Raw genomic sequence first — 25,184 nt, 5'->3', positions numbered from 1 at the left:
ATGCGCTCACGCACTGGGTAATGGGACTTGAACTAGGGCTTCATACACTTGCTAAGTTTTTCTTTCTTTCTTTTTTTTGTCAAGGTGATGTACAGAAGGGTTACTGTTACATATGTAAGGTAGTGAGTACATTTCTTTTCAAACATTGTTACCCCTCCCTTGTTTTTCTCCCACATTCCCTTCCCCCCCTCCCAGCAATCCCTACCTCATAAGTTGTAAAGTTTATTTCCAACATGTCTTGTGAGTATCACTGTTGCATTGGTTCACCCTGTGTCCTTTGTCTCACCGTTTTGTTGTTCCCGTTCCCTTCCCTAATTAATACACAAGGTACCAAAATCAAATACAGTGACAACAAGGGATAAACTATAGGGGGAAAAAGAAAAACCACAGGAAAAAAAAAAGAAATAGCTTCACATAACACACTAAAAACAACAACAACAAAGAAAAACCTCTTGCTTCCATATCTTAGAGTTTATTTTGTTGCTAACCTTTTTCTCTCAAGAATGACACTTCACCACTTCAGCTAAAAGTCTACTTCCGGCTTGTTGCTGGTTAGAAAGAAGAGTCTCTTGGATTCGTCTGCTGGGCTAGCTTTGAACCATGATCCTCAGATATTAACCTCTTGAGTAGTTTTATAGGTGTGAGCCAGTGGCACCCAGCTTGCTACAACTGTCAAACAGAGTTTTAAATAAGATTTTCCAAAATCTGTGAGCTACATTTTATAGAATAAGCTCAGTTACTGAAACATTTCAGTTACTAGAACATTTCACTTAAAATCCTTGTTAAATCAAAACAAATGTCTGCATGTCTTCCCATTTTCCATAGTATAAACTTAATTTGTACCTCACATGGTACTAGAAAACAAGAAAGCAGTGTTCTTTTTTAAAACAAAATCGCCTAATGCTTGTAGAAGGAAACTTTAGCCACCATACCTCATGCCTGAATTCTCAGAAGCATTTTGATCTGTTCATCTGTTTTCCTGAATTTACACAGCTCTTAGCTAATGCCTGTGTTCTGCCAAATTCCTCATCACAAAGAAAAACCAAGTGTTACTTAGGTGTGATATTTTTTAAAATGAATTTTTATAGAAATAAAATCAAGGAAATTCATAAACAGTATAATCTACACACTTAGGAACCTAGGTGTGGAGGTTTCACATTAACATTGCAGATGGGATTTCAGATCTGCATCTTCCTCTGTCATCAGAAGCAGCAGAAATTGCTCTCTTGCAGGTGCATGTTTGGAGGATGTCTTCCTCATGGGACACTAGAATCAGCTCAGCATCACAAGTGAGAAGAAAATGAGCAGGTAGAAGCACTGTGTGTATAGGAAAGTTGGATCTGTACGTGTGTGTGTGTGTGTGTGTGTATGTGTGTGTGTCTGTATAACTTTAAGACAGCAGCAGCATGTTTTTGCTGAGGATTATAGGTCAAACGAAGTTATGGCTCAGCAAAGAACAGAGGTACACATTCAAGCTGCCACTGCTGGTAAAGTTTGACCAGATAGACATAGCTTAATAAAGAACATAAATGGTAACACTCTTACTAGCAGAGTGAAATATCAAATGGCACATCCCAATGAAACTTGTCTCTCTGAGAGTTCAAGTTTTCTAAGCCTTCCCAGAATCTGACAACCCAGTCTCTGAGTCAAGAGCTCAGATCTTTTCCTAGTACTCCTATCCTTTTGTATATAATCTCAGAGAGCTCTTGGTTCTTCTTGGGGAGTAGTTCCTGCTTGAATAGTGAATGTTCCCTTCCCATTAATTTCTAACTGCTGATGTTGCAACTTGGAACTCCACAAGAGATATTCCCCTGATACTCCTAATTTTGTCTCAAGTACTACATCAAGTTTTAAGCTGCAACACATGCCGAATTGGAGAGGTGACCAGGCCAGCCACAGCGGAGCTGGTAGCCTCCAAATCAGTTAGCCTGACTTGCCAAGAGTAATAGTGGCTTTCTCAGGCATGACACATTGTCCTGTCCTGTCCTACCAGATGCTGTGGGGAGCTTTAGCTGGTTTTCAACTCCCTCAGTCAGGTAACTCTGGAGAGGACAGGATGGTCTCAGATGTCAGAGAAGTTGGGATGGCTTTTCAACTTTTAATGTTTCTGGTGAGTTCTTTCATTCTGGAAGAATTACCATAAAGTAGAATCTTCCTTGGAAATGTTTTGGTCTTCAAAAGCATGTGTCCCAAACCAGATATATGAGCTGGCTGTCCGGCTAGCCCTTAGGTAACCTCATATTTCCTCATTAACTTCTTTCATCTTGTTTTAGGGAGAAAAAACAACCTCAAAGCTTCTGAAACTCTTTCCTCCTAATCCTCTGGGCATCAACTTTGGGACCCAGGTGGTCTTGCAGCATGGCTTTGGCAACACAATTACTCTCACTGAGATTTAAAAGTATAATGAGACTGCTCTCTTTTCTTTGTCACTTTTTATCTCAGCATGAACCAAGTTCTCATCCATGAATTTTGTTTATAGTACCAGAGCTTTATTATTTTCATATCTCTTAAAGAATAACTTAAATTAAAAAAAGAATAACTTAAATCAATAAAGGCTTCAACAGTGGATCCCTCTCTTCTCAGCAAATGGTTCTCTTACCTCTACAAGCAAACCAAGTAATTATATTTCCTATGAGTGAAATGATATTTTTTTCCAGAGAAAAGAACTTAATATTGATTTAAGAAAGATAGCTCTGATTCTAAAAGAATACCAAGTAGGCAGGGTCAGATCTAAACTCATGTTCATGCTCTTACCTAATAAACACTTTAGATACTAATCAGAACACATGAATACAGATGATTGTGGCTCTTAAATTTTAAAATATTTTACTTGTTTATGGAGAGGGAAAGTAAGTTTCAGGAACTGAAGAAAATGTATGAATCCATTGAATAATAAGTTTAATTTTCCCTAAAAAGATACTTACTATAGGAAGGGGTTACATGGTTCAAAAAGAAATGTACCCACTACCTGTCTTATGTAACTGTAATCCATTTGTGCATCATCTTTACAATAATAATAAAATACATAAAGAATCTAAACGAAAGATGAACAACAAAGATACTTAATCTCTTACTTGTAAAGTTCTTCTAATTAATTTGAGTAAAGAGATAAGTAGGAAAAGGAGGAAAATATACATTCCATACACAAATACATATACATTTCACATTGGCAAACAGAAATCCAGTGTCCTAAAATATCACTATGTATTTTTCAATACAAGATGCTTGTGACCTCTATGTCCCCCACATCTAACAATGTATTACATAGTTGTAAAGAAAAGATATGTTTTAGAAAGCAGATCCTGTCACCACACAAACAAGAGAAATGTATCATTTCTACTTTGTACTAACCTACATTAAAGAAGATCAGAGGGCTATCTGTATTGCTTGCAACTTTTTGCTCTGTTGTAAACATAAATGTAGTATTAAAAGTGGCAGAGCAGAAATGAAGCAGTGCTTGAGACTTGTCAAAGGCATCCAGAATAGCATATGAACAAGCAGGGGTCCTGTTCAAATTGAAAGGTTCTTCAGATATTTGGTCTCTCATACTTTAGGCTGGAAGCTGGGCAAAACCAGGGCTGCTATTTGCTTAGAACATCATTGTGTGTAGGGATATGAGGAAAGATGTTAAAAAAAACATTGCTAATTTTAGACTATTGGTTTCCAATAAGTTTGATATTTTGGAAGGCATTATCTCCTCCCTTTTCCTATGCTGCAGGGTGGTACCGATATTTAATGGCCAGGGGTTAGATAGGCTATATCCATGTGTTCAAGAAATGTTTTCTCCAAGGGCCTACAGGGCTCAGATGGAGTGGCACCTGATTTCATCAGTCTCAACTGTCAGAAGCAATAAAATGAAGAGGTAAAGAAAGAAATTTTAAAAAATTGAGGATGTTTTTCAAGGTAACAACAGCTATCTCTAATAAAAACTATCTGTAAAGGAATTGCTTCTATCATTGGAGGTCTTTGAAGCCATGGTTTCGATATAAAAATCACTGCTAAAGGTTGAATTGTGCCCCTCTAAAAATATATATTGAAGCCCTAACCTCTAGTACTCATGGCGTGACGTTGCTTATGAATACAGTTAACGGATGTGACCAAGTTGTGCTCACACTGATTGAAGATGATTGGCTCCCTCCATCTTGGAAGGGAATGTGGCTTCTGCTAGCACTGGAGGAGAAAAAGCCATGAGGAGAGGGAGATGGACATTGAAATCTTACTGCTTCAAGGAAGGAGTGCTTGGGCTACCAGAAAGCTGGAAGAAACAAGGAAGGGTTCTTCCCCAGAGCTTCAGAGGAAACATGGCTTGCTGCAGGCTTCACTTCAGCCTTTCTGATCCCAGAACTGTGACAGAATAAATGTCTATTGTTTTAAGCCATCCTAGTTTATGGTAATTTACTATGGCAGCTTTAGGAAACCCAGACAATAGCTAATCTGTATTTATCTCCAACTTGGCAGGTTGGCATGGTTCAAGAGGACATAGCAGCTTACAGCAATTTACAGAGAGTAATGGTTAGGAGCAAGACACTGATTTGTGGCTATCTCTGATTTGTGGCTATCTCTGTAGCAGAAAAGTCAGAAGAATAAGTTCTCTTCCTACCCAGGTTGACATTCTTCTACATTCCTTCAACCTTGGTTAATAACACCAGGATACAATTTTAGAGCCCAAGTTAAAAAAGAAGAGTACTTTCTGGTGACACGCAAGCCCAGAGAAGGAAAGAAAATGTCGTCATTTCTCACTTTTTCTATTGCAAAAGTAGATCATACAGAAAAGGAGAACAGGGCCACCCACTGGCAAAGACCTCAATCTGACACCCTCCTTCATTTCTATGGAATGTTTCCATCATTAACCCACCTCTATGGGAAACAGACCCAAACTGGCTCTGTTTTGACAACACACATCAAATTGTGTAGTACCTACTCCCTCACCCCACCCCCATCCTCAATACATTTTCAAAGAACACATGTGGATTTTTTTCCTTCCTCTAAAAACCTCTGCTATGCTTGGTGCTGGGTAGCAATATTCGTGGAGCGGCTATAGAACAATCATATTGCTATTACTTGTCCACAGTGTAATTTCATTCCACAAGAACATGCAGGTCAGAGTGGTTGCCTAAACCTTACTGCATTGTTGGTGGGAGTGTAAACTTGTTCAACCACTTTGGAAAGTAGTATGGAGGTTCCTCAAAAGACTCCACATAGAGCTCCCCTAGGACCCAGCAATCCCACTTTTGGGCATTTACCCAAATGTTTACAAACAAGACCACACTCAAGCTACCAGCACAACTATGTTTAAGATCTGGAACCAACCCAGATGCCCCTCAGTAGATGAATGGATCAAGAAAATGTGGTATATATACACAATGGAATTCTATGCCTCCATCAGAAAGAATGACATTGCCCCATTTGTTAGGAAATGGAAAGACTTGGAAAATATTATATTAAGTGAAGTAAGCCAGGCCCAAAGAAACATAAGTCCATGGTTTCCCTTATTTGCAATAACTAGTATATGTCTGAATCAAGCAGAAAAGGTCAGATAAGGGGATGTTAGGGAAATGAACCCTAAGATATGTACTCAAATGTTATTTTTCTTTCATGTGATTGTTTCTAACACATTTTTAAGATGATTTCTTTGTTGCTTTGTATGTCCCTCCCCCATAGTATAACCCCTGCTTTCACTGTATTTGATGTTGGTATAATTTGTGGAGGGGAAGGGAAAAAACCAATCATTTAAATAGGGATACAGGTGGACCCATTGCAACAATGAGATGTACAAGTCCTTATGTCGAAAACGAACTTTACAACTTTGGTGCAGGGTTGGGGGGGGAGCGGGGAGGATTCGGTGGGGGGGGCTGGGGGAGGATGGGAAGGGATGGGAAGGGGAAACAAAGGAGGAGGCTACAATGCTTGATAAGAAATGTACTCATTATCTTGCCCATGTAATTGTAACCCCTCTGTACAGTATTTTCACAATAAAAAAATAAAGATTTAAGTGTAGAATTCCAAAAAAAAAAAAGAGTGGTTGCCTAGGAATAGCAAATTTGCCTGGGAGTTGGTTGTAATTCCTTCCCAAATTTCATTGATTGATGGACAGCCACAAGAAGCAAATCACCTGGATCTTCACAGCCTCCCACCTCTCCCTTCTCTTCTTCCTTTAAGGTTTCCTGGTATCTTTCATATTCATGGTGTCACTGTATCACTGAACCAAAGGGTTTCACAAGTCCCAGGCCATTTTCCTCTACCAAGTTTTTATTTGTAGGCCACACCCTCAACACTCCATGCTCATTGGCATGCTTAGGCATAGCAACAGGCAATAACATTCAGCCATTCTAAGTTAATGTGCGCTTCTCTCACAGACTGTGAAGTCTTTAAATCTTAACTCCAAAGAGAGAACAGCAAGGTGAAGGGTGCTGTGGAGTCTTTGTAGTCAGGGGACTTAAGTTTACATGACAATTTAAATCCAGGTTCAGGCACTAATCAGCTGCAAGACCTTGGGTTCCATGTCCCCCAGCCTCAGTTTCTTTGGTTCAGTTTGATAAACACTGAATAAATACATGTGTGTGTGTGTGTGTGTACACATACATATATACACATGCATATATGTCATTCCCCATATACATATATACACACATATATGTATGTATATAGAGAATGACACTCTAGAATGAGGAAATGTCTTGAACCAAGGCAGAGAAGCCCCAAGGTACATGGTAGGTGTTCCTTGCTTGGGAAATCAACAATGACCTATTTGCTTCTTTGGTCTCTCACACCATGATTACTAGTATCACCTCTCTTTTGTTTTGCCTCTAATTCAGGTCTAACTCATTTGCTAAACAGGAATTTGGACTTGTTTCTATAAACAACAAAGACTCTTAAAAACTTTAATAGTGGAATAATTAAATGATATACAAACTGGAAGAATACAATGAACCTTAGGCTTTCTTCACTCATGGTTGACAATTGTTTACTCAGCATCATTTTTTCATATGATATTCTCACCTATTGTTCCCAGTGCAATATTACTTTGAACCATTTTATGAAGAATTACAGCCTTTCTTCTATAAATATGAATAGTTTGTCTTTATAGTAAATGGGGTTGTTGAAAATGTATATTCATTATCTATTCTATATTCATTATCATAGTAAAAAATGAATAATACCTTAATAGTATTATATAGAGAGCCAATGCTTGAACCCATGATTGCCTAGTAAGTGTCATGATTTATTTTTCATTGTTGCTTGATTCAAGATCCATATACAAAATCCAATCACAATTGGTTGCTATGTTCCTTAAGTTTCTTTTCATTCTATACATTTCTCCCTCTTCTACCTGCCTTTTTTCTCAAACTCTTTTATTATTTTTTATTTTAATATGTTTTTATTGTAAAAATACTGTACAGAGGGGTTAGAGTTATATGAGCAAGGTAATGCGTACATTTCCTATCAAGCATTGTTGCCTCCTCCTTTGTATTTCCCCTACCATCCCTTCTCTCCCACCTCCACAACTACACTCTTCTCCCACCCCCCACCCTTCCAGCCTAAATTGTAAAGTTTGTTTTTCAACATAGTGTCTTGGAAATCTCATTGTTACAATGGGTCAACTTGTATCCCTATTTAAGCATTTTGTTTTTTCCCTTCCCCTCCCCAAATTAGAGAGTGTATATACAAGATACAGGGCACCAGAATCCAATACAGTGAAAACAGAGGTTATGCTGTGGTGGAGGAACATTAAAAAAAAATCATACAGTACATTATAAATATGTTAGAAACAATAGCAAGAAAGAAAAAATAACCACTTGTGTCCCTACCTTGGTGTTTATTTTGTTTAACATTGTCTTATCTGGTCATATGTACATAGCTTTTGACCTTTTATGCTTGTCCCAGACATATACCAGTTATTGCAAATAAGGGAAGCCATAGGATCTATATTTCTTTGGGCCTGGCTTACTTCACTTAATATCATTTTTTCCAAGTTTTTTCATTTCCTAACAAATGGGGTGAAGCCATTTTTTTCTGATCCAGGCATAGAATTCCATATGCCACATTTTCTTGATCCATTCATCTACTGAGGGGCATCTGGGTTGGTTCCATATCTTAGCTATGGTAAATAATGCTGCAATAAACATAGTTGTGCTGGTAGCTGTAGTATGGTCTTGTTTGTGATCATTCGGGTAAATGCCCAAAAGTGGGATTGCTGGGTCATAGGGGATATCTATGTGGGGTCTTTTGAGGAACCTCCATACTACTTTCCAAAGTGGTTGAACAAGTTTACACTCCCACCAACAATGCAGTAGGGTTCCCTTCTGTCCACATCCCCTCCAGCATCTGTTGTGATTAGAGTTCTTGATTATAGCCATTCTAACTGGGGTGAGGTGGTATCTCAACGTTGTTTTGATTTGCATTTCTTTTATGGCTAGGGAGGTTGAGCATTTCTTCATATGTCTATTGGCCATTCTTCTTTCCTCTTCAGAGAAGTTTCTCTTTAAGTCTTTAGCCCACTTATTTATTGGGCAGTTGTTTCTTTGAGGATTTGTTGTTGAGGGATTTAATTTTTTGAGTTCCAAGTATATTTTAAATATGAAACCTTTATCGGTTGTATGGCTAGTGAAGATCTTCTTCCAATCAATAGGCTTTTTATTGATCTTGCTGCCATGGAGAAGCTCTGCAACTTTATGCAATTCCATTTGTCCAAACTTTCTTTGATTTGTTGTGCTTCTGGGTCTCAATTGAGAAAATTTCGGCCTGTGCCAAGGAGACCTAGGGTTTCTCCTATTCCGTCCTGTAATGTTTTCAGACTGTCTGCTTTGACTTGGAGGTCTTTGATCCATTTGGAGTTGCTTCTGGTGCAGGGTGATATATAAGGATCTAGCTTTAGTTTTCTACAAGTGATTAACCAATTTTGCCAGCACCATTTACTGAAGAGGCTGTCTTTGTTCCATTCTATTTTTTAATTCCCTTATCGAAGATTAGGTGGCTATAGGTCTATGGGTTCATTTCTGGGTTTTCAGTTCTATTCCATTGGTCCTCAGGTCTGTTCTTGTGCCAGTGCTACGCTGTTTTGATTACTATGGTTTTGTACTAGAGTTTGAAATTTGGTATTGATATTCTTCCAGCACTGTTCTTTCTGTTAAGGATTGTTTTTGCTATTCGGGGTCTTTTATTGTTCCATATGAATTTTTTGATTGCTTCTTCTATTTCATTGAAGAATGAGGTTGGAATATTGATCGGTATGGCATTGAATTTGTAGATAGACTTGGGAAGTATTACCATTTTCATGATGTTGATTCTTCCAATCCAGGAGCATGGGAGGTTTTCCACTTCCTAAGTTCTGTTTTAATTTCCTTTTTCAGGTTTTTCAAGTTTTCATCATAGAGGTCCTTCACTTCTTTTGTTAGATTAATTCCTAGGTATTTTATTTTTATTTTTTGTGAGGCTGTTGCAAAAGGAGTTGCTGTCCTGATTTCAGCCACGCTTTTCTCATTGTTGGCATACAGAAAAGCCACAGATTTTTGAGGGTTAATTTTATACCCTGCTACTTTGCCAAAGTTTGAATCAGCTCAAGTAATTTAGAAGAGGTGTCCGTGGGATTCTTTAAGATCATGTCATCTGCAAAGAGGGAGAGTTTTACTTCATCTTTCCCTATTTGGATTACTTTTATGTTTATATTTTGTCTTATTGCTATAGCCAGGCATTTGAATACTAAATTGAAGAAAAGTGGAGAGAGTGGACATCCTTTTCTTATTCCTGAGTCAACTCTTTTATTTTTTGTGATATTATTATAGGAAGAACCAGGTTGTTTATCCTATAGTCTTCCATAGCATCTGATTTTTTTCTCAAGTCTACAGTGTATTCATTACTGTCTTTAGTCATCTTTGTTTCCTGAAATTTCATTGCTGGATTTAGAGGATTAATTGAACTTTGGTGCCTTTTAATTTGAAAGACCACTTCAGTAAGGATGATATATTCTTTTATTGGGAAATAGAGTATCTGGCTGTGTTATACTTCAAAAAATTGGTAGTAACTGAGTATCAATGATAAGATCCACGAACTTATTTAGTCCTATGATAAAGTAATTCTCTATTCCCATGACACATTCCTCACATACTAGTGCAATCCTTCGTAGAAATCAACCATCCTGTCTTCTAATATTTGGTCGCTCAACAGTATAATTCACAAAATAAGGCAAGGTAAGATCAATAGATAATATTTGATTCTTTCTAGTTCTCTATTAGTTTTCAAAATAATGTGTTGATTTATTGGTATCCTCCAATAAAGTTCAATAATGTTTGTATCATTTCATTGTTTTGGTCTTGGTCTCATTTTGAAGTTTCAGTAGATTACAATTATACTCATCAATGCTCAAATTGCACCATTGTTGGCCAGCAAGAGCCTCATTAATTAATCCTGAGTCCTTTAACAGAACTTTGGTAGTCCTTGAATGTCTTTGCTCTCTGATCAAACAGTATATTTCAGACATCTTATGCATTTCTTTAATCCATATCTGTCTGGGTTTAGCCACTTCTCCAAGGAACTTTCATTCTTTTTAGTGTAAGTGGATTTTAGAACCCCAAATCTGAGCACCCAGAAGAGACTTCAGTAGATTTAGGTCTTTTTCTCCTCCTTTGGAGGGAAGGATACAATTTGCATGGGCCTACCAGGGTCTCAAAGATTGTCAAGTGTCTGTGTGAAGAAAGACAGCAGCCTCTCAGGAGTTACTGCCATCATCAAAGCTGTAGTTATGGGGCTGGAGAATAGAAACAAAGTTGGGAACACACAAGGGTTTGGCAATTGTGTTAGTAGTTCAGGCAGTAGGTCAACAAGTAGGTAAAGAGAGATATAGGTTCAAAATCCAGCTCTGTTACATCCTAATTATATGATCTATGGCTACAATAAAATAAAAATAATGACCTGAATTACAAAGTGAGAGTATTATTGCGTGCTTCTTAGGGCTGTTGGGAGGATTAGATAAGATGGTAGATGAAACATATTCAGCCTAATGTGTGATAAAATAAATGGAGTAAGGCTAACCATGTACAAAGCTAACAGTGCAAGCTCCAGCAAGTAAGTCTAGTTTTTAATCTATTATAAAGGGATGGCCTGGATCAGGTCTATATGCTCCAGCTGTCTCCCCAGCCTCACCTGCTTTGGGCCCTAGTGATACCCTAGAGAACTGATAATGGATTCAGCATTACCTTAAACCACATTTTATTGATTATTTTATTGAAAAAATGAAATAACATTTAATGTTGCCAAAGGAAAAATATAAACCATATATTCTTCTGAGGTCTATTTATTTCATTTGATATCTAGTTGTCAAATTTCACCTCAAGAAACTTAGAAAACCTGTTAAGAAATTGTTCTCATTATGACAAATTCTTAAGACAATTTTTAAGGAGAGGAGGGAAATAGTGGGGCAGGGGGGAAGACCCTAACAATGTGTTTTAAATACTAATAGTTAGCTCAGAGCCCCTTGAAATACTATCCTGGATGGTTGTCCTGATCAATGATTTATGTAGCACTCTGGTTTTAGAAAGTGTAATGTTACTTTAAGTCAATTCCTTCCCAGAACCTACCCTGCCCATTACATCAGCAATGTCCTGTAACCTTTCTGACATTATTTGTTTCTCTACAATCTTATTCTTGAGGGCTCATCAGCATGAGTTTTGTGTCAAGATTGTGAGGCTAGAAATGGCCATCTAGCAGTTACTTTAGCCACATTTATCAGTTGCTAAAGAGGGATTTAAAATATTCATAATATCTTATTCAGATATTCAGGCAGGGGTGGGGGATGGGGAAAGGCTGAGACAGGAAAGAAAAGTAAAATTGACCCAAAATTTATTTGTCAAAGAGAATCTTTTTTTTTTCCCCTACAGGAACACATTGCACATGATGTAGCTTGCCTTTTCGGTATACTGGAAAATATAAAATTACAATATGTTGGCTTAATATAGTGTAAATCTATTTATATGCCAGTACATGACCATCCAAATTATTTTAAGCAATTGCTTACATCACCTAGTATGAATTTTGCATATCAGCTGGTATAAATGACCAGCTCCATTCTCTGTGACATAGAACTTGATGTGTGCTCCTTTTCCTTCCAAAAGGAAAAAGCCCTGCTTTTCCCCTGGGAGGTATGGTACTGCCTTGTGTAACAAGCAGAAGGATGGTGCTACACTAACAACACTAGACACCATACCTGGGGTCTTTGGCACCAGGCCAAAGCCACAGCCTATGTTATACTACTTACAGTCACGGCAGCTGGACTTCAAGATGGCTGGACAAGAGGCTATGCTCTTCTGGAATGCACAAAACACCCTCATGATACAAGGAGGCAATGTATTTTTTTCAAAAAATGAAATGTCACCTCTCCCCTTCTTTGGCATATTTTTCAGTTGCTCCTCAAGTTGATATAATCAAGATAAGTATGTTGCTATGTTTTAAGACTCATGTTCTTTCTGGCAGCCACTAAATTACTAATCATTCCTATTTTGAGAAACTGAATAGTAGCAGGAGAGTATTTGGTACATAATTAAGCTGGGGTGGAAGGATGGGCCATTCTGGTAACTTTGACACCAGCAATGTCAAGAACTGTCAGTCTGTAGGCTAGATGACAAATCCCTACACCCCCTACCCCAGGATACAGGTTTAATTGTAGTCAGGTCTACCTAAGACTTAGACTAATACACAACTTATATTTCAGAATCACCCAGGAGGGCAGAGAGCAGGGAAACTCCCTGTGAGTTCTTGAATATATTAATTAGACTTTCAACACTGCAGAGTGGTGCTCTGAATTTACATAACTTTTTCAACCTTTATTGGGTAATTGCCAATTGGCATCCTTCAGGCTCAAATCAGTTTTCATCAGTAGGCTATTTTTAATTATTTAAAAAATTCTCAGAAATGCTCAAATAGTAGAGGTATTTTTATCCTCCCTATCTGAAATAAAAGTGACATTTCCTTAATTGGCTAGAAAGTTAAAGAAGTTTCAGCTCTTCTTTAAAATGATGTCCATCACATAAAAGAGCTTAAGGTTTACTTTAAAAAATTATCTTTACGTCGTTGTACAAAAGAGTTGCCATTTAACAAAACTGCTTGTGAATACAATGCATCGTGATCCATGTCACCCTTCCAATGTTCTTATCCATCCTTCCTCCACGCACCCCTTCTCTGTTTTCTGAATTTTGTGGGATATGTATTGAATTCTTGACTGCACTCTCCCTCTCTTCTACTATTCATATGTCTTCCTTCCCCTTTCCTCTTAACTCCACCCACCCTACCCCTTTCAAATACCCATTTTCTGGCAAGATTTACATTTTAAAAAGAGTTTGGTGTGCATAGCTTAAAAAGAAAGGTGAGTTTTAAAACTTAAGTTTCTTTTTTTGTAATCTTCAGTGAAGACTAACATCCTGACTACTGTTTTAAAAAGAGCTACTTAGAGGCTGCAATGCTTGGTAAGAAATGTACGCATTATCCTGCCCATGTAATTGTAACTCCTCTGTACAGCATGTTCACAAATAAAATAAAATTAAAAAAAAATAAAAAGAGCTACTTAGAAACACTAGACATAAACATCTGATAGTAAGCAGGATTGCCACTGCCTTATTTGGGGTGACCCAAGGAAAAATTTGAATTAAGTCTTCGTTTTGCTAGCCTTCAAAAAGATCTATTTTAATCATCCAATGCAACAAATAGATGTTGAGTTCTCACTTTGTACCACACACTATTCCAGCACTGAGGGTGGCTATGGTGAATAAGAAAAATAAAATCTCTTCTTTTTAGTGCTGTGACTTAGTAAGGAGAGGTGTGTAGACAGAGGCAGACAGACAGACATATAGACAGATATTAAAGAAAGAGCAGCAAGAGACTTATAAGAGGCTCTGGGACTGTAGGGATGGAAGGTAGAACAGACTGAGATTTTAAGATGTTGGATAAGGTAGTTCTTGTAGAGAAGGTGACATTTGATCAAAGGTGCTATAGTTTGGATATGCAATGTCCTCTGTTGGCTACTGTGTTAAAGACTTGGTCCTCAGCTAGGGGCTGGTGGCTCACACCAGCTACTTAGGAGCTACTTAGGAGACTGAGAACAGAGGATCACTGTTTGAAGCCAGCCCAGGCAGGAAGGTTCATGAGACACTGCTACTAAACTACCCAAAGAACTGGAAGTAGACCTATGGCTCAAGTGTTAGAGCACTAGCCTTGAGCAAAAGAAGCTCAGGAACAGTTCTCATGCCCTGAAATCAAGCCCCAGGACCAGAAAAAAAAAAGTTGATCCTCTGCTGGTTGCTTTTGGAAGGTAGTAGGAAACTTTAAGAGGTGGGGCCTTGTGGGAACTTTTAAGTCATTGGAGTAATGTTCTTGGAGGAGAGGATTATGGATTTCTCTCTCTCTCTCTCTCTCTCTCTCTCTCTCTCTCTCTCTCTTTCGCTCTGTGTGTGTGTGTCCATCTGTCTCTCTTTCTCTCTCTCTCCCTCCCCCTTCTCTCTCCCTCTCCTGCACTCAACTATGAAGTCAACAAGCATCCAGGCATCCTCTACCATGTATACCTGGCATCATGGACTACAGCCATAGGCCAAAGCTTTTTACTCTGAATACCCTGGAAAACCATGACAGGGCTTACAAAGAGCAGTGATATCGCAAATTTCCAGTGGACCAAGTGTTGTTTTGTTTAAAGCAGACCTCGGGAAGTAAAGGATAAGAGCTGGCAGCTTTGCAATGCTCCAGGAAAAGAGACTATGGCTGAGCCCAGTGTCAGAGCAGCGATGGGGGCGGCAGGTAGAAAACGGATTGTCTTGAAAGAGTGACTGAGGGGTGTAGAGAGAGAAAAAGACCTGAGGATGACACCTGGTGTTGCATGTGAGCAGGTAAGAAAGCTGAGGTTGTTATCCTTTAAGACAAAGAAAGCTTCAGGTGCAGCCTGTAGGAGGAAGACATCTAAAAGCTGAGGTTTGAACCTGTGTTTGAGATGACTATTATTTAAATGCTGATTTTCTTTTGGCTACATTAAAATAAATCATACTGGAAGAATGCAAATTTTCTTAGGCTGCAGTTTTATCTCTTTTGTATATTAGCTCTAGAAACTTGTGTAGTATTTAGTGTGGGTAGATTCTCAAAGATTGATGGCATGACTATTTATTAAGTAGCCACTTTATGTCTCTGTTTCATATACTGGCACCACAACAGCCGATAAAACTGCTAAGACTTCTGCTCTCATGCATCTTGTAGTCTAGTAGAAGGAGGTAGACAAGGAAATAAGTAAAATAAAATAATGATTTTGTGATGATCTGTATGCTCAGTATACTTTAGTGAGAGGCTTACCCCATGTCACTTTCAAGTGAATAGAGAAGGAAACAAGATTGCTGAGTTGGCATTCTATGCCATCCTCTTAAAATAAACCCTGTTCTTCCATATTATGTTGCTTCTCATATATTATAACAGGACTCTTATCCTATTTAAAAATATTATGTCTGTACTTCACTTCATATAAGCATTTAAAGCAGAGTCTACACATAATACTACTCTAAAATACAGTCTATGAAGGATCTGGACATGGAAAAACCCTAGGCCACTCATCGCTCCTTAACTGATTCAATTCATGCCCCTGAATTGGTCTTGATGTGTATATCAGGACATAGTCTCAGCTTCTTTCACAATGCCAAGGGTACCCTAACTAGCCATTTTGAGAGCTGCCATAATATTACACTAGAAGGTTCAATCTGCATCCTTTAGCAGTAGGGTATGCAAAAGGGCCTTATCATCATATATATTTAAGGAGTTACTCTTTACACTCTCAAAAAAACCTGGATGAATTTTTCATTTCAAGCAGGAGCATCAAAGGCAGGTTGGACCTTTACATTCTCAAATAATTCTGTCTTCTCCCTTTCATTCTGGCAATTGATAATATCCTTGCTTTTCCATCACCTTATACTCCAGCCACTCTTATGTAGTGAATGTAGAAATTCTAAATGAGCAATTGTCCATTTCTCCCTTTTTCCAAATGTAAGTTAATATGACAATTCAATTCTACCAGTAGCTCCTAGGATGTAAATGATGGGTCATCTATTCTCAAAAGCTGAAAATAATCCTTTCTCCTGCCCAGATACATTGGATCAGTTCTCCTTAAAAAGGACAGGCATTTCAGAACTCCTCTTGAATGCCATCCTCATCAACATTATAATTTTTAACACGAAACATGCATGCTCTTGTTAGTTGAATGTGATAACAGCACAGGTCTTGAAACTGCCTCTCAAGCAGTAGCAAGAACTCCCATGACTGAGAGAATATGTGATATCCACCAAGAACTTGCAGAATTTCAGCACCAACAAAGAGGTATTTTGTCCTTCTGATTGTTTTAAGATTGACTGAGAAAGAAGTTGTAGAAAGATCCTCTTACATTGTAATCTTGAGATGTACTAAATCTCCTCATATTGTGACAATTGCATAATCAATAGAATGGCTAGGATCATTCATTTTTCCTTAAACACATGTGAACAGTGAATCATACTTTTTGATAGCACACAAAGACAGCATCGTTTTATTCTGGCAGTAATTGTCACTATTCTTGAAGAATCCAAATTACAGTACAAAGAGTCATATGATGTTAAAGTGTTTAAGAATCAAATAAATGGCCAGGTGCCGGTAGATCATGCCTATAATCCTTGCTACTCAGAAGGCTAAGATTTGAATCTCTTAGTTCAAAGAAAGCCAGCCTAGGCAGGAAAGTCCTTGAGACTTTCTAAAAAAGCTGGAAATAGGCCTGTGGCTCCAGTGGTAGAATGCTAGCTTTGAGGAAAAAAGGGGGGGGGGAAAGAAAAAAGAAGAGAAAGAAAATAAGCAGGAAAGAAAAACTCAGCACCTATACCCTGAGTCGTTGTTGTCGTTGTCATCATCATCATCATCATCATCACTATCATCATCATCATATAAATGTTCTTTCCATCTATCTGTGGATTCATAATATAGTTGACATATTTTAGTCTTCCTAAAATTTATAAATTAAAATACTAACCCTAAGACAATAACGTTAGAAGATGAGCCATAGGAAGTGGTCAGATTATGATGATGGGCCTCTCATGAATGAGAGTACAATGGCTTTATAAAAGAATCCTCCAAGAGCTTCCCTGCCTCCTCTACCACATCGTGGTATAATGAGAAGATATCTATGAACCAGTGAGTAGGCCTCAGTAGATACAGATCTGGCCAACACCTTGATCTTGAACTTCGCAGCCTCTGAAATCACTGAGAAATCACTATTTGTTTATAAACTAATTTATAGATTTTAGGCTGCTTATAGCAGAATGAATGGACTAAGACAGAAGTCAAAAGCTTTTCCAGTGATGCTGAAAATATTCCTCCCATTCCCTCCCCTCCCCTTCCCTCCCCTCCCCTTCTCTCCCCTCCCTTCCTCCCTCCCTCCCTCCCTCCCTCCCTTCCTTCCTTCCTTCCATCTTTCCTTTCCTTTTGCCAGTTGTGGGGCTTGAGCTCAGGGTCTGGAGGCTGTCCCTGAGCCCTTATGCTTCTTACTAACTCTGTGTAATACAAAGAGAAAAAGAATGAGATCTAATCTGTAGGAAGTCTGAATGGGTAGTTCTAAATTCCACTATTCATCTTTTATATCAAATAGGCATGTTTTCTAAATACCACACCTAGTAGTTTCATACAATCTTTGCCCTGTAACAGTTAGCTAGTCTGAGTTTTCACCTTAACTATGAAGGTTGAAAATTTCTACTATGGTTCAGTTGCTTAAAATATTCTTCTTAACCTCTTCCTTAAAATTCTGTCTAATGTGCTGCTTCAGGCTCTATACAGTCCCAGCTTTTAAGTGATACCAATAAATCTATCCAGCAGGAATTACATAAAACTTATATAATTAATACTTTTAAGATGTCTTAAGATCTTGGCACAAAAAGAAGTACTGAAATCCAAAGCTATTCTATAACTTTCTTTTTAAATCAGCTGCCAGCTAGATTCCAGACTGCTTCTAATTCCAGCTTCTAGGCAAAACCGATTGCTATGAATAGATGTATACTTTCAAAAGGGGGTGGGAGGAAGGATCAAAGGGATTTGTCAATGCAGGTCAGAGAAACCACAGAAATCTCCCATGTTTTGGGTGAGATCTCACAATTTTAGCTATGTACTACAATGCATAGTTAATGGATATGCAATCAGAATAAAAACATTTCACTAGAGTGAAAGTTACTCCAGAATCCTTACCCACATAGTTGCTAACCAAGAACGCTGCTCCATGTTTCTTCGGGAATGGGTTGTTTTTAATGAAATGGGAGAAGGCGACTAAAGCCCCAAGGGGCAGAGTTCAGTGACACTCATCCTGTAGCAAGCCCATTGCACACATGAGCTGTCATTGAAAGGCCCATGGGGAACTGCCAGGAAAAAAAAATATTAGATACCTAGTGGAATTTAAGTTTAATATCATGTAAAACATATTTAGAATCACCATTTATTTGAAATGCAAACTTCACTGTAAAGTCTGTATTTTTATCTGCTAAATGTGGTAACACTAGCCAAAGGACAATCAAGATAGTGTATTATTAGTAGATAATACAACACTGCATCACAGAAAAACACAGAGGGAGAGAATTCTGTAATTCATTTAATGTATTTCTGTAATTCACTTAATGTATTTCTGCAAATGGTTTCTATCACTTATAAATGGCAAAGGCTTCAAGGTTACAAGCAATGTTAACAGAAATGACACACACATCAGAACACATGATTTTACATCTATCTATTGAAATCTGCATACATCTATTGAAATAATTTAAGATGTAACTAGAAAAAGATATGCTATATGCTGCAGATACAAATGAGTCTTACTTAGCATTCACTGTGATAACCTATTAGTGCTGCATTTCCAAGTAAACAGCACTCACTGGGCAAAGTAGACCTTTACTATCTGTTTACTTCTTAGAACTATCATTGTCTTCTACAGAAGCTTTCCTAAGCACCCGATTTATGTGAAGTCTTACGAGCAATACAAATATTTGATTGCCAAACTAACTTATTCAATCTCAGTGACAGGTTCTTAGGAAGTGAAGCACATTGCTGTAGCTGCTCTACAGGATTCCTTTCCTTGACCACAGATTCCATTTTAGTGATAAGAAAGCCAATTTGTTTAAAAACAAACACTTTTAAAGCATCACTGTATGGGGGAGAATGCTGAAAGGGGTGACATTGATCAAGACGCACTGCACTGTATTCCCAAAATGGCATGTTGAATTGAAACCCCATTGTACAACAAGTTAAGGAAAATAAAATACAAAACAACAAGAACAATAAGTCATCACTGTCCACTCTTAGCAGAGGGTGCTGTATAACTCGAGGAAAAATGACTACTTCAGAAAATGAGCTTAAGCAGTATGACACTTAGTATTTTCTACTTAAAAATGCAATTAGGCCAGGCCCAAATGTAAAAGTTAAATTAGAAATATTACAATTATGGATGTCTTTGGGTTCTGGAGAATGATATTCTAAATGACTTGTCTTTTCCTAAATTGTTGGATCTGAATTACCCCAAATTTTGTGGCTCTGGGGAATCTAACCTTTAAGATTTAGCTGACTGGAGCTTTTTAAACACACTAGCTTGCAAAAGTCCCTGTGGAAGAAATAAAGTCCTGGTGAGACTTTACTTTTATTTGTTGCTGAGCATTTTCTTGGACTTTTGTGTTAAATCTAACTGGTGCCTTATTAACCTTTTCAGATTAGGCATTTAGTAGACTCAGCTGAATAGTTTCTTAATTTGCACACTGGGCTTGCTGGCACTGAAATATGAATTGAAGCTTTTTGATTTACATAACTCAGATGCAAGAATGTCAACGTTACTTTTGGGGGAAGGAGTTATTTTGTGCTGAATACAGTAAACTTCGTTAATATAGATTATAATAGTAATTTTTTTGTGAGTGTGATAGTAGAGATTGAGCCCAGAGCTTCTACTTGTTAGGTAAGTACTCTAGCATTGACTTGAGCCATACTTCCAGCCTTTTATAATACATATATACATACATATATATATATATATACATATATATATATATATATATGGGATTCGATTTTGCTAACTTTTCCTAGGCTGCCTCTACTTCTGAAGCAGCTGGAATTATGAGCATGCACCACTATGCCCAGCTACTTACTAAGCATCTTCTATGTCCTTGGAACTGTATGTAAGTATGTTTAATCATTTAACACTTTCAACCACCTTGTGAAGTTTCCCTGCCTATAATTTTATAGATATGGCAACACAGAGTGGTGAAGGTAGTTGGTCTAATGTACCCAATTCCTAAGCAGTGACACTTAGCTTTTTATTTTTATTTTTTGCCAGTCTTGGGACTTGAACTCAGGGCCTGAGTGTTGTCCCTGAACCTCTTCATACTCAAGACTAGCACTCTACCCACTTGAGCCACAGCACCACTTCCAGCTTTTTCTAAGTAGTTCATTGGTGATTAGAGTCTCACAGACTTTCCTGTTAGGGCTGGCTTTGAACAGAGATCCTCAGATCTCAGCTTCTCCTGTAGCTAGGATTACAGGCATGAGGCACCGGTGCCCAGGTAACACTTAGCTTTTGTACAATCTATCTAAAGCATCTTTGAAAGCCTACCTGTAAATGTCTCACATAATAATGTACGGGGTAGGGCTTTTACCTTTGAGGTTATGCTTCTTATGAACTTTTTATGAACTCCAGACTTCATGGTGACAATCATTTATCAGGCTAATGTTAAGCATATAACCATGGGAAACCCTGCACCAGGTTTTCCCCATTTGTTTGTGTTAATATATTTGTGAAAAGTCTATATATTAGCCCTATCAGGGAGGATCTGTAGGCTATGAATGTAGGGGGCTGTCTTCCTTCAAGGATAAGAACATTCTAGATGTTAGTTTCTTGGAGAAGTATCTGAAAGATCCAGAATACACATGGGGTCTCTTGCAGAGTACGGACTGGGAGTCTAGTTCTTCTTGCCTTGCTTGCAGGAGATAATCAGAGTCCGGGGAATGGGGTAGACAGAGCAGGTCTGTGGCTGGTGCTTCTGTAGTCTATCATACCCCTCTCATGTATTTAAATAAGGATATTTAAAAGTTCCAGTATACTCCAAAGATGGGGAGGGGGTTGAAAGCAGAGAATACAGAAGGCACAGGAGAGAGCTGAAGATGGAAGGGACTTGCCAGTCTCCCTGTCTGTTTGATTCTAACACCAAAGCCTTGGAGGTTTAGTTTTGGATTTTATTTCAGGGCGATACTCTTGCATGCCGGGTACTGGCATCAGGAACACTTCAAAGTTTATTCAATACTGGTGCTAGTTTACTCCTATAATGTTTCTTGAGAGAACTGAAGACAGTCTTGGGATTTTTCTTCCTCTTTAAATAAAATAGAAACAGGGCTAGGAATGTGACTTAGTAATCACCTAGCATTCATGAAGCCCTGGGTTTGATTCCTCAGTACCACATAAACAAACAAGCAAAAAGCCAGAAGTGGTGCTGTGGTGATAGCCTTGAGCAAAAGAAGCTCAGGGATGGAGCCCAGGCCCTAAGCTCCAGGACTGGCAAGACAACAACAAAAAAAAAAAAAAAAAAGAGAGAGAGAAAAGAAAAAGAAAAAAAAGAAAAGAAAAAATACAAACAGACCAAAGTAGCAATCAACCTGGCTGGATTGTTGACAATGCATACATATTTTCTTTTTTTATTGTGAAAATAATCAAAACAACATTGAGATACCACCTCACCTCAGTTAGAATGGCTATAATCAAGAACTCTAATAACAACAGATGCTGGAGGGGATGTGGACAGAAGGGAACCTTACTTCATTGTTGGTGGGAGTGTAAACTTGTTCAACCACTTTGGAAAGTAGTATGGAGGTTTCTCAAAAGACTCCACATAGAGCTCCCTATGACCCAGCAATCCACTTTTGGGCATTTACCCAAATGATCACAAACAAGACCACACTAAAGCTACCAGCACAACTATGTTTATTGCAGCCTTATTTACCATAGCTAAGATATGGAATCAACCCAGATGCCCCTCAGTAGATGAATGGATCAAGAAAATGTGGTATATATACACCATGGAATTCTATGCCTGGATCAGAAAGAATGACATTGCCCCATTTGTTAGGAAATGGAAAGACTTGGAAAAAATGATATTAAGTGAAGTAAGCTAGGTCCAAAGAAACATAGGTGCCATGGTTTCCCTTATTTGCAATAACTAGTATATGCATACATATTTTCAATTGTCTATTTTACATATTAGAAGAGATACTGAGATCACGTACTAAGATGATTGATTAAGCTCTGCCCAGCACAGCTTTTAGCTCAAGAAGCTATCATCTTAGAGGCATTCCATTTTTTTTTGAAGCTTCTAAAGTTAGAGGGAAAGTAAAGGAGCAATTCTAAAATCCTAAGCTCATGCTTGTAATCCTAGCTACTCAGGAGGCTGAGATCTGAGCATCAAGGCTCAAAGCCAGCCCAAGCAAGAAAGTCCATGAGACTCTTACCCCCACTTAACTATCAAAAAGCTGGCAGTGGAGCTGTGGGTCAAATGACAGGGTTCTGGCCTTGAACAGAAAAGCTCAGGGAAGCACCTAGGCTGAGTTCAAGCCCTGTGATGGGTACACAGACAGAGACACACAGACACACTCAGAAACATAATTGTGAAATCAACTAAAGCTTTGACGAGATCTTCACAATGTACAATAGATAAAATCGCATCCCACCACCTAAAAGAACTGTCATCCCTTGCTCCTTAACCAACCCACCTGCTTCTTGTAGAAAAATGACATTTGAAAATGGTGAAACAAGGACACAGGATGAGCCATTGCAACAATGATACTCACAAGACACTGTGTTGGAAATGAACCCTATAACTTTGGGGCAGGGAGGAGTGGGGGAGGTAGGGGAGGGAAGGGATAGTGGGAGAAAAACAAAGGGTGGGGTAAATATGCTCGACAAGAAATGTACTCATTACCTTACTAACCTAACTGTAACCTCTTAGCACAGCATCTTTACAAGAAAATTAAAAGAAAAAGAAGACTGACATTGGAGATCCTGATTAAACACCTTACTTCGCAGCTTAGGGAGTCTCATGAGATAGTTGTGCCAATTTTCATTTCTTTTTCCTGAAAATGTATTGCTAGCAGCTCTAACAACAAACTGAGATCTAAAGAGATTCTTTCAGAGGTACGAAATTCAGAAGGAAGGGGTGAGCTTCCCTTTCCCCTTGGGGCTATAAAGCTCTGTTTAAGATCCATACACAAGGTCAAGGCAAGAGGCACTTGGCCCAGGACTGGGTCTGAAGCCTCAGAACTGACAGGCTGTCATCTCAAAGAAGTATGGGTAGTGCTGGGGCTGCCTGTCCGGTCCCAGATCCACCAGTCACCTCGCTTTGGCCATGGCAAAGAAAAGAAACACGAGACAAGCTATGAATTCAAATCAGCACACAAGATCCAATCATCCGCTGCTCACGGGTGGGTCCTGCAGCGCAGGACGCGAGTGTGAGCAGAGGGTAAAGAGGCACTGTCACTTGATTCACATCCCCGGCTCCCGGGGCTCGGGAATTACCTGGGAGGCGATCCTGGCTCAGCTCCCCGTAACTGCACCTTCGCCTCCCCCTTCCCCAGCCCTGCCCCAGGCTGCACCACCGAAGCTGCCCAACTTGAGGGGTTTGGGTGTGTGTGGGGGGGGGCGGGGGAGAGAACCATCTGCAGACAAGTCTCCAGATACCAGGGCAGACACGGCAAGTAGAGCAAGAGAGAGAAGAAGAAAAATACATCGCTATAGGCTCAAGTCGGGAAACTTTTCCTTAAAAGGGCGGCGTTGACCTTTGTGGGCGTCCCGGAAGCCGCTCGTTTATTGGTAAGGAGTTGTAATGACTCGGGGACCCCGATCCGAGAAAGCCGAGGAACTCGGGGAGAGGGAAACAAACGCAGGCGAATCGTACACGGTGTGGTGTGGCGTGTGGCTCAGGATCGTTTTAACAAGCCAGTGCCCTCGGGTTACTTTGATTTCTTCTTTTTCTTCTTCTATTCGTGTCTTTGTGGTCCCTGGTCGGGCTGCACTTTCTGGAAAAACTGGGTACCCAACACCACACTCAGCATCGTTTAAGTCCCCAGCTCCTTCCAGGCTAAGCTCAGAGTCCTCTGGCCCCTGGCTTCCTGGTACCCTTTGTCAGATCGTAGGTAACCCTGAACCCGGGGTGGCAGCGCGCGGGGGCTCGGATGGGGGGAGGGGGGGAGAGCGCAGGCAAGGGGAGGGGCACTCTGACCAAGTTGCTACTTTCTCCCGTGCTGAGCTTTAGTTATTTGCTTTTATTTATTTATTTACTTAATAGACTCGGGGCCACAAGGTAGATCTGCCAGCCCTCAAGAGCGATCGCAAACTTGGCCCCAGCCTCGCCACTCACTGCGCTGTCCCGGGGATTGTGCCGCATCATCCCCCCCCCCCCGCACACTCCCCAAACGTGAACTAGAAATGGACTTCTGCGGACCCGGAGACCGACGAGTCTCCCGGAATGCCAGCCGGCCCCGGCCCCACCGAGCGCGCAGCCACGGCTCTCGATCGCAACCCAGATGCCCCTTCCTTGGACCCCGGCACGGCCATCCCTGCCCCGGGTCCAATCACTGCAACGAAGTCCAGCGCAGGACTCCCGGGCAGGTGCGCTCCCAGAGCCGGGCGCAGGACGAGAAGCCCGGGGCGCAGTCGGTGCCGCCGCCCAGACCCGGCTCTCTCTCTCTCGGACTCTCAGCTACCCAGCCACCTGTTCCACGATCACGGAGTTTGTGCCGGCTCCGGCTGCAGCAAGAAGTAATCGGGTCACCCCTTCCCCCGCGCGGTACTCGGGACCTTCAAGGGCGCGCACAGCGTCACCCCAACTCAAAGAGCGCACACCGCGGCGCGCGCCCCGGAGACCAGGGCTGGCTAAATGCCCCATGTCCCCGCTTCCGATGGGGTCCCCAGTGGGGTCCCCAGTGGGGACTACACGCCGCGCCCAAGTACCTGCCGCGAAGATGCAGAGGGCGAGGAGCGTCTGGCAGACCATGATACCCTGGTGCTCGGGGCCGAGTCCGGCGCGGATGGCGAGGAGTTCGCTGGCGCTGAGCGTGCGCCCCGGAATCGGGCAGCGGCTGCTGGCTGCGGCGGGGGCGGAAGGCGCGGACGCTGGGAGCTGGGAGCGCTCGGCCCGGGC

At 40.1% G+C, this 25,184-nt stretch overlaps 1 protein-coding gene across 1 annotated transcript in view; it reads right to left on the bottom strand.

Moving 5' to 3' along the window:
* Parm1 (prostate androgen-regulated mucin-like protein 1) overlaps positions 1 to 25,176 on the bottom strand; it is a 110,342-nt gene extending 85,166 nt beyond the window's left edge. Inside the window, exon 1 of the mRNA XM_013020253.1 lies at positions 24,995 to 25,176. Coding sequence (XP_012875707.1) covers positions 24,995 to 25,037 — 43 coding nt within the window. The 5' untranslated portion in view covers positions 25,038 to 25,176. The remainder of the gene's footprint in view (positions 1 to 24,994) is intronic.
* Positions 25,177 to 25,184: the final 8 nt, after the last annotated feature.

The sequence above is a fragment of the Dipodomys ordii genome, unplaced genomic scaffold, assembly GCF_000151885.1.
Source record: "Dipodomys ordii isolate 6190 unplaced genomic scaffold, Dord_2.0 Scaffold49, whole genome shotgun sequence".
Taxonomy (NCBI): Eukaryota; Metazoa; Chordata; class Mammalia; order Rodentia; family Heteromyidae; genus Dipodomys; species Dipodomys ordii.
The sequence above is the reverse complement of the archived record's forward strand: the minus strand, read 5'-3'. Positions and strand labels throughout refer to the sequence as shown.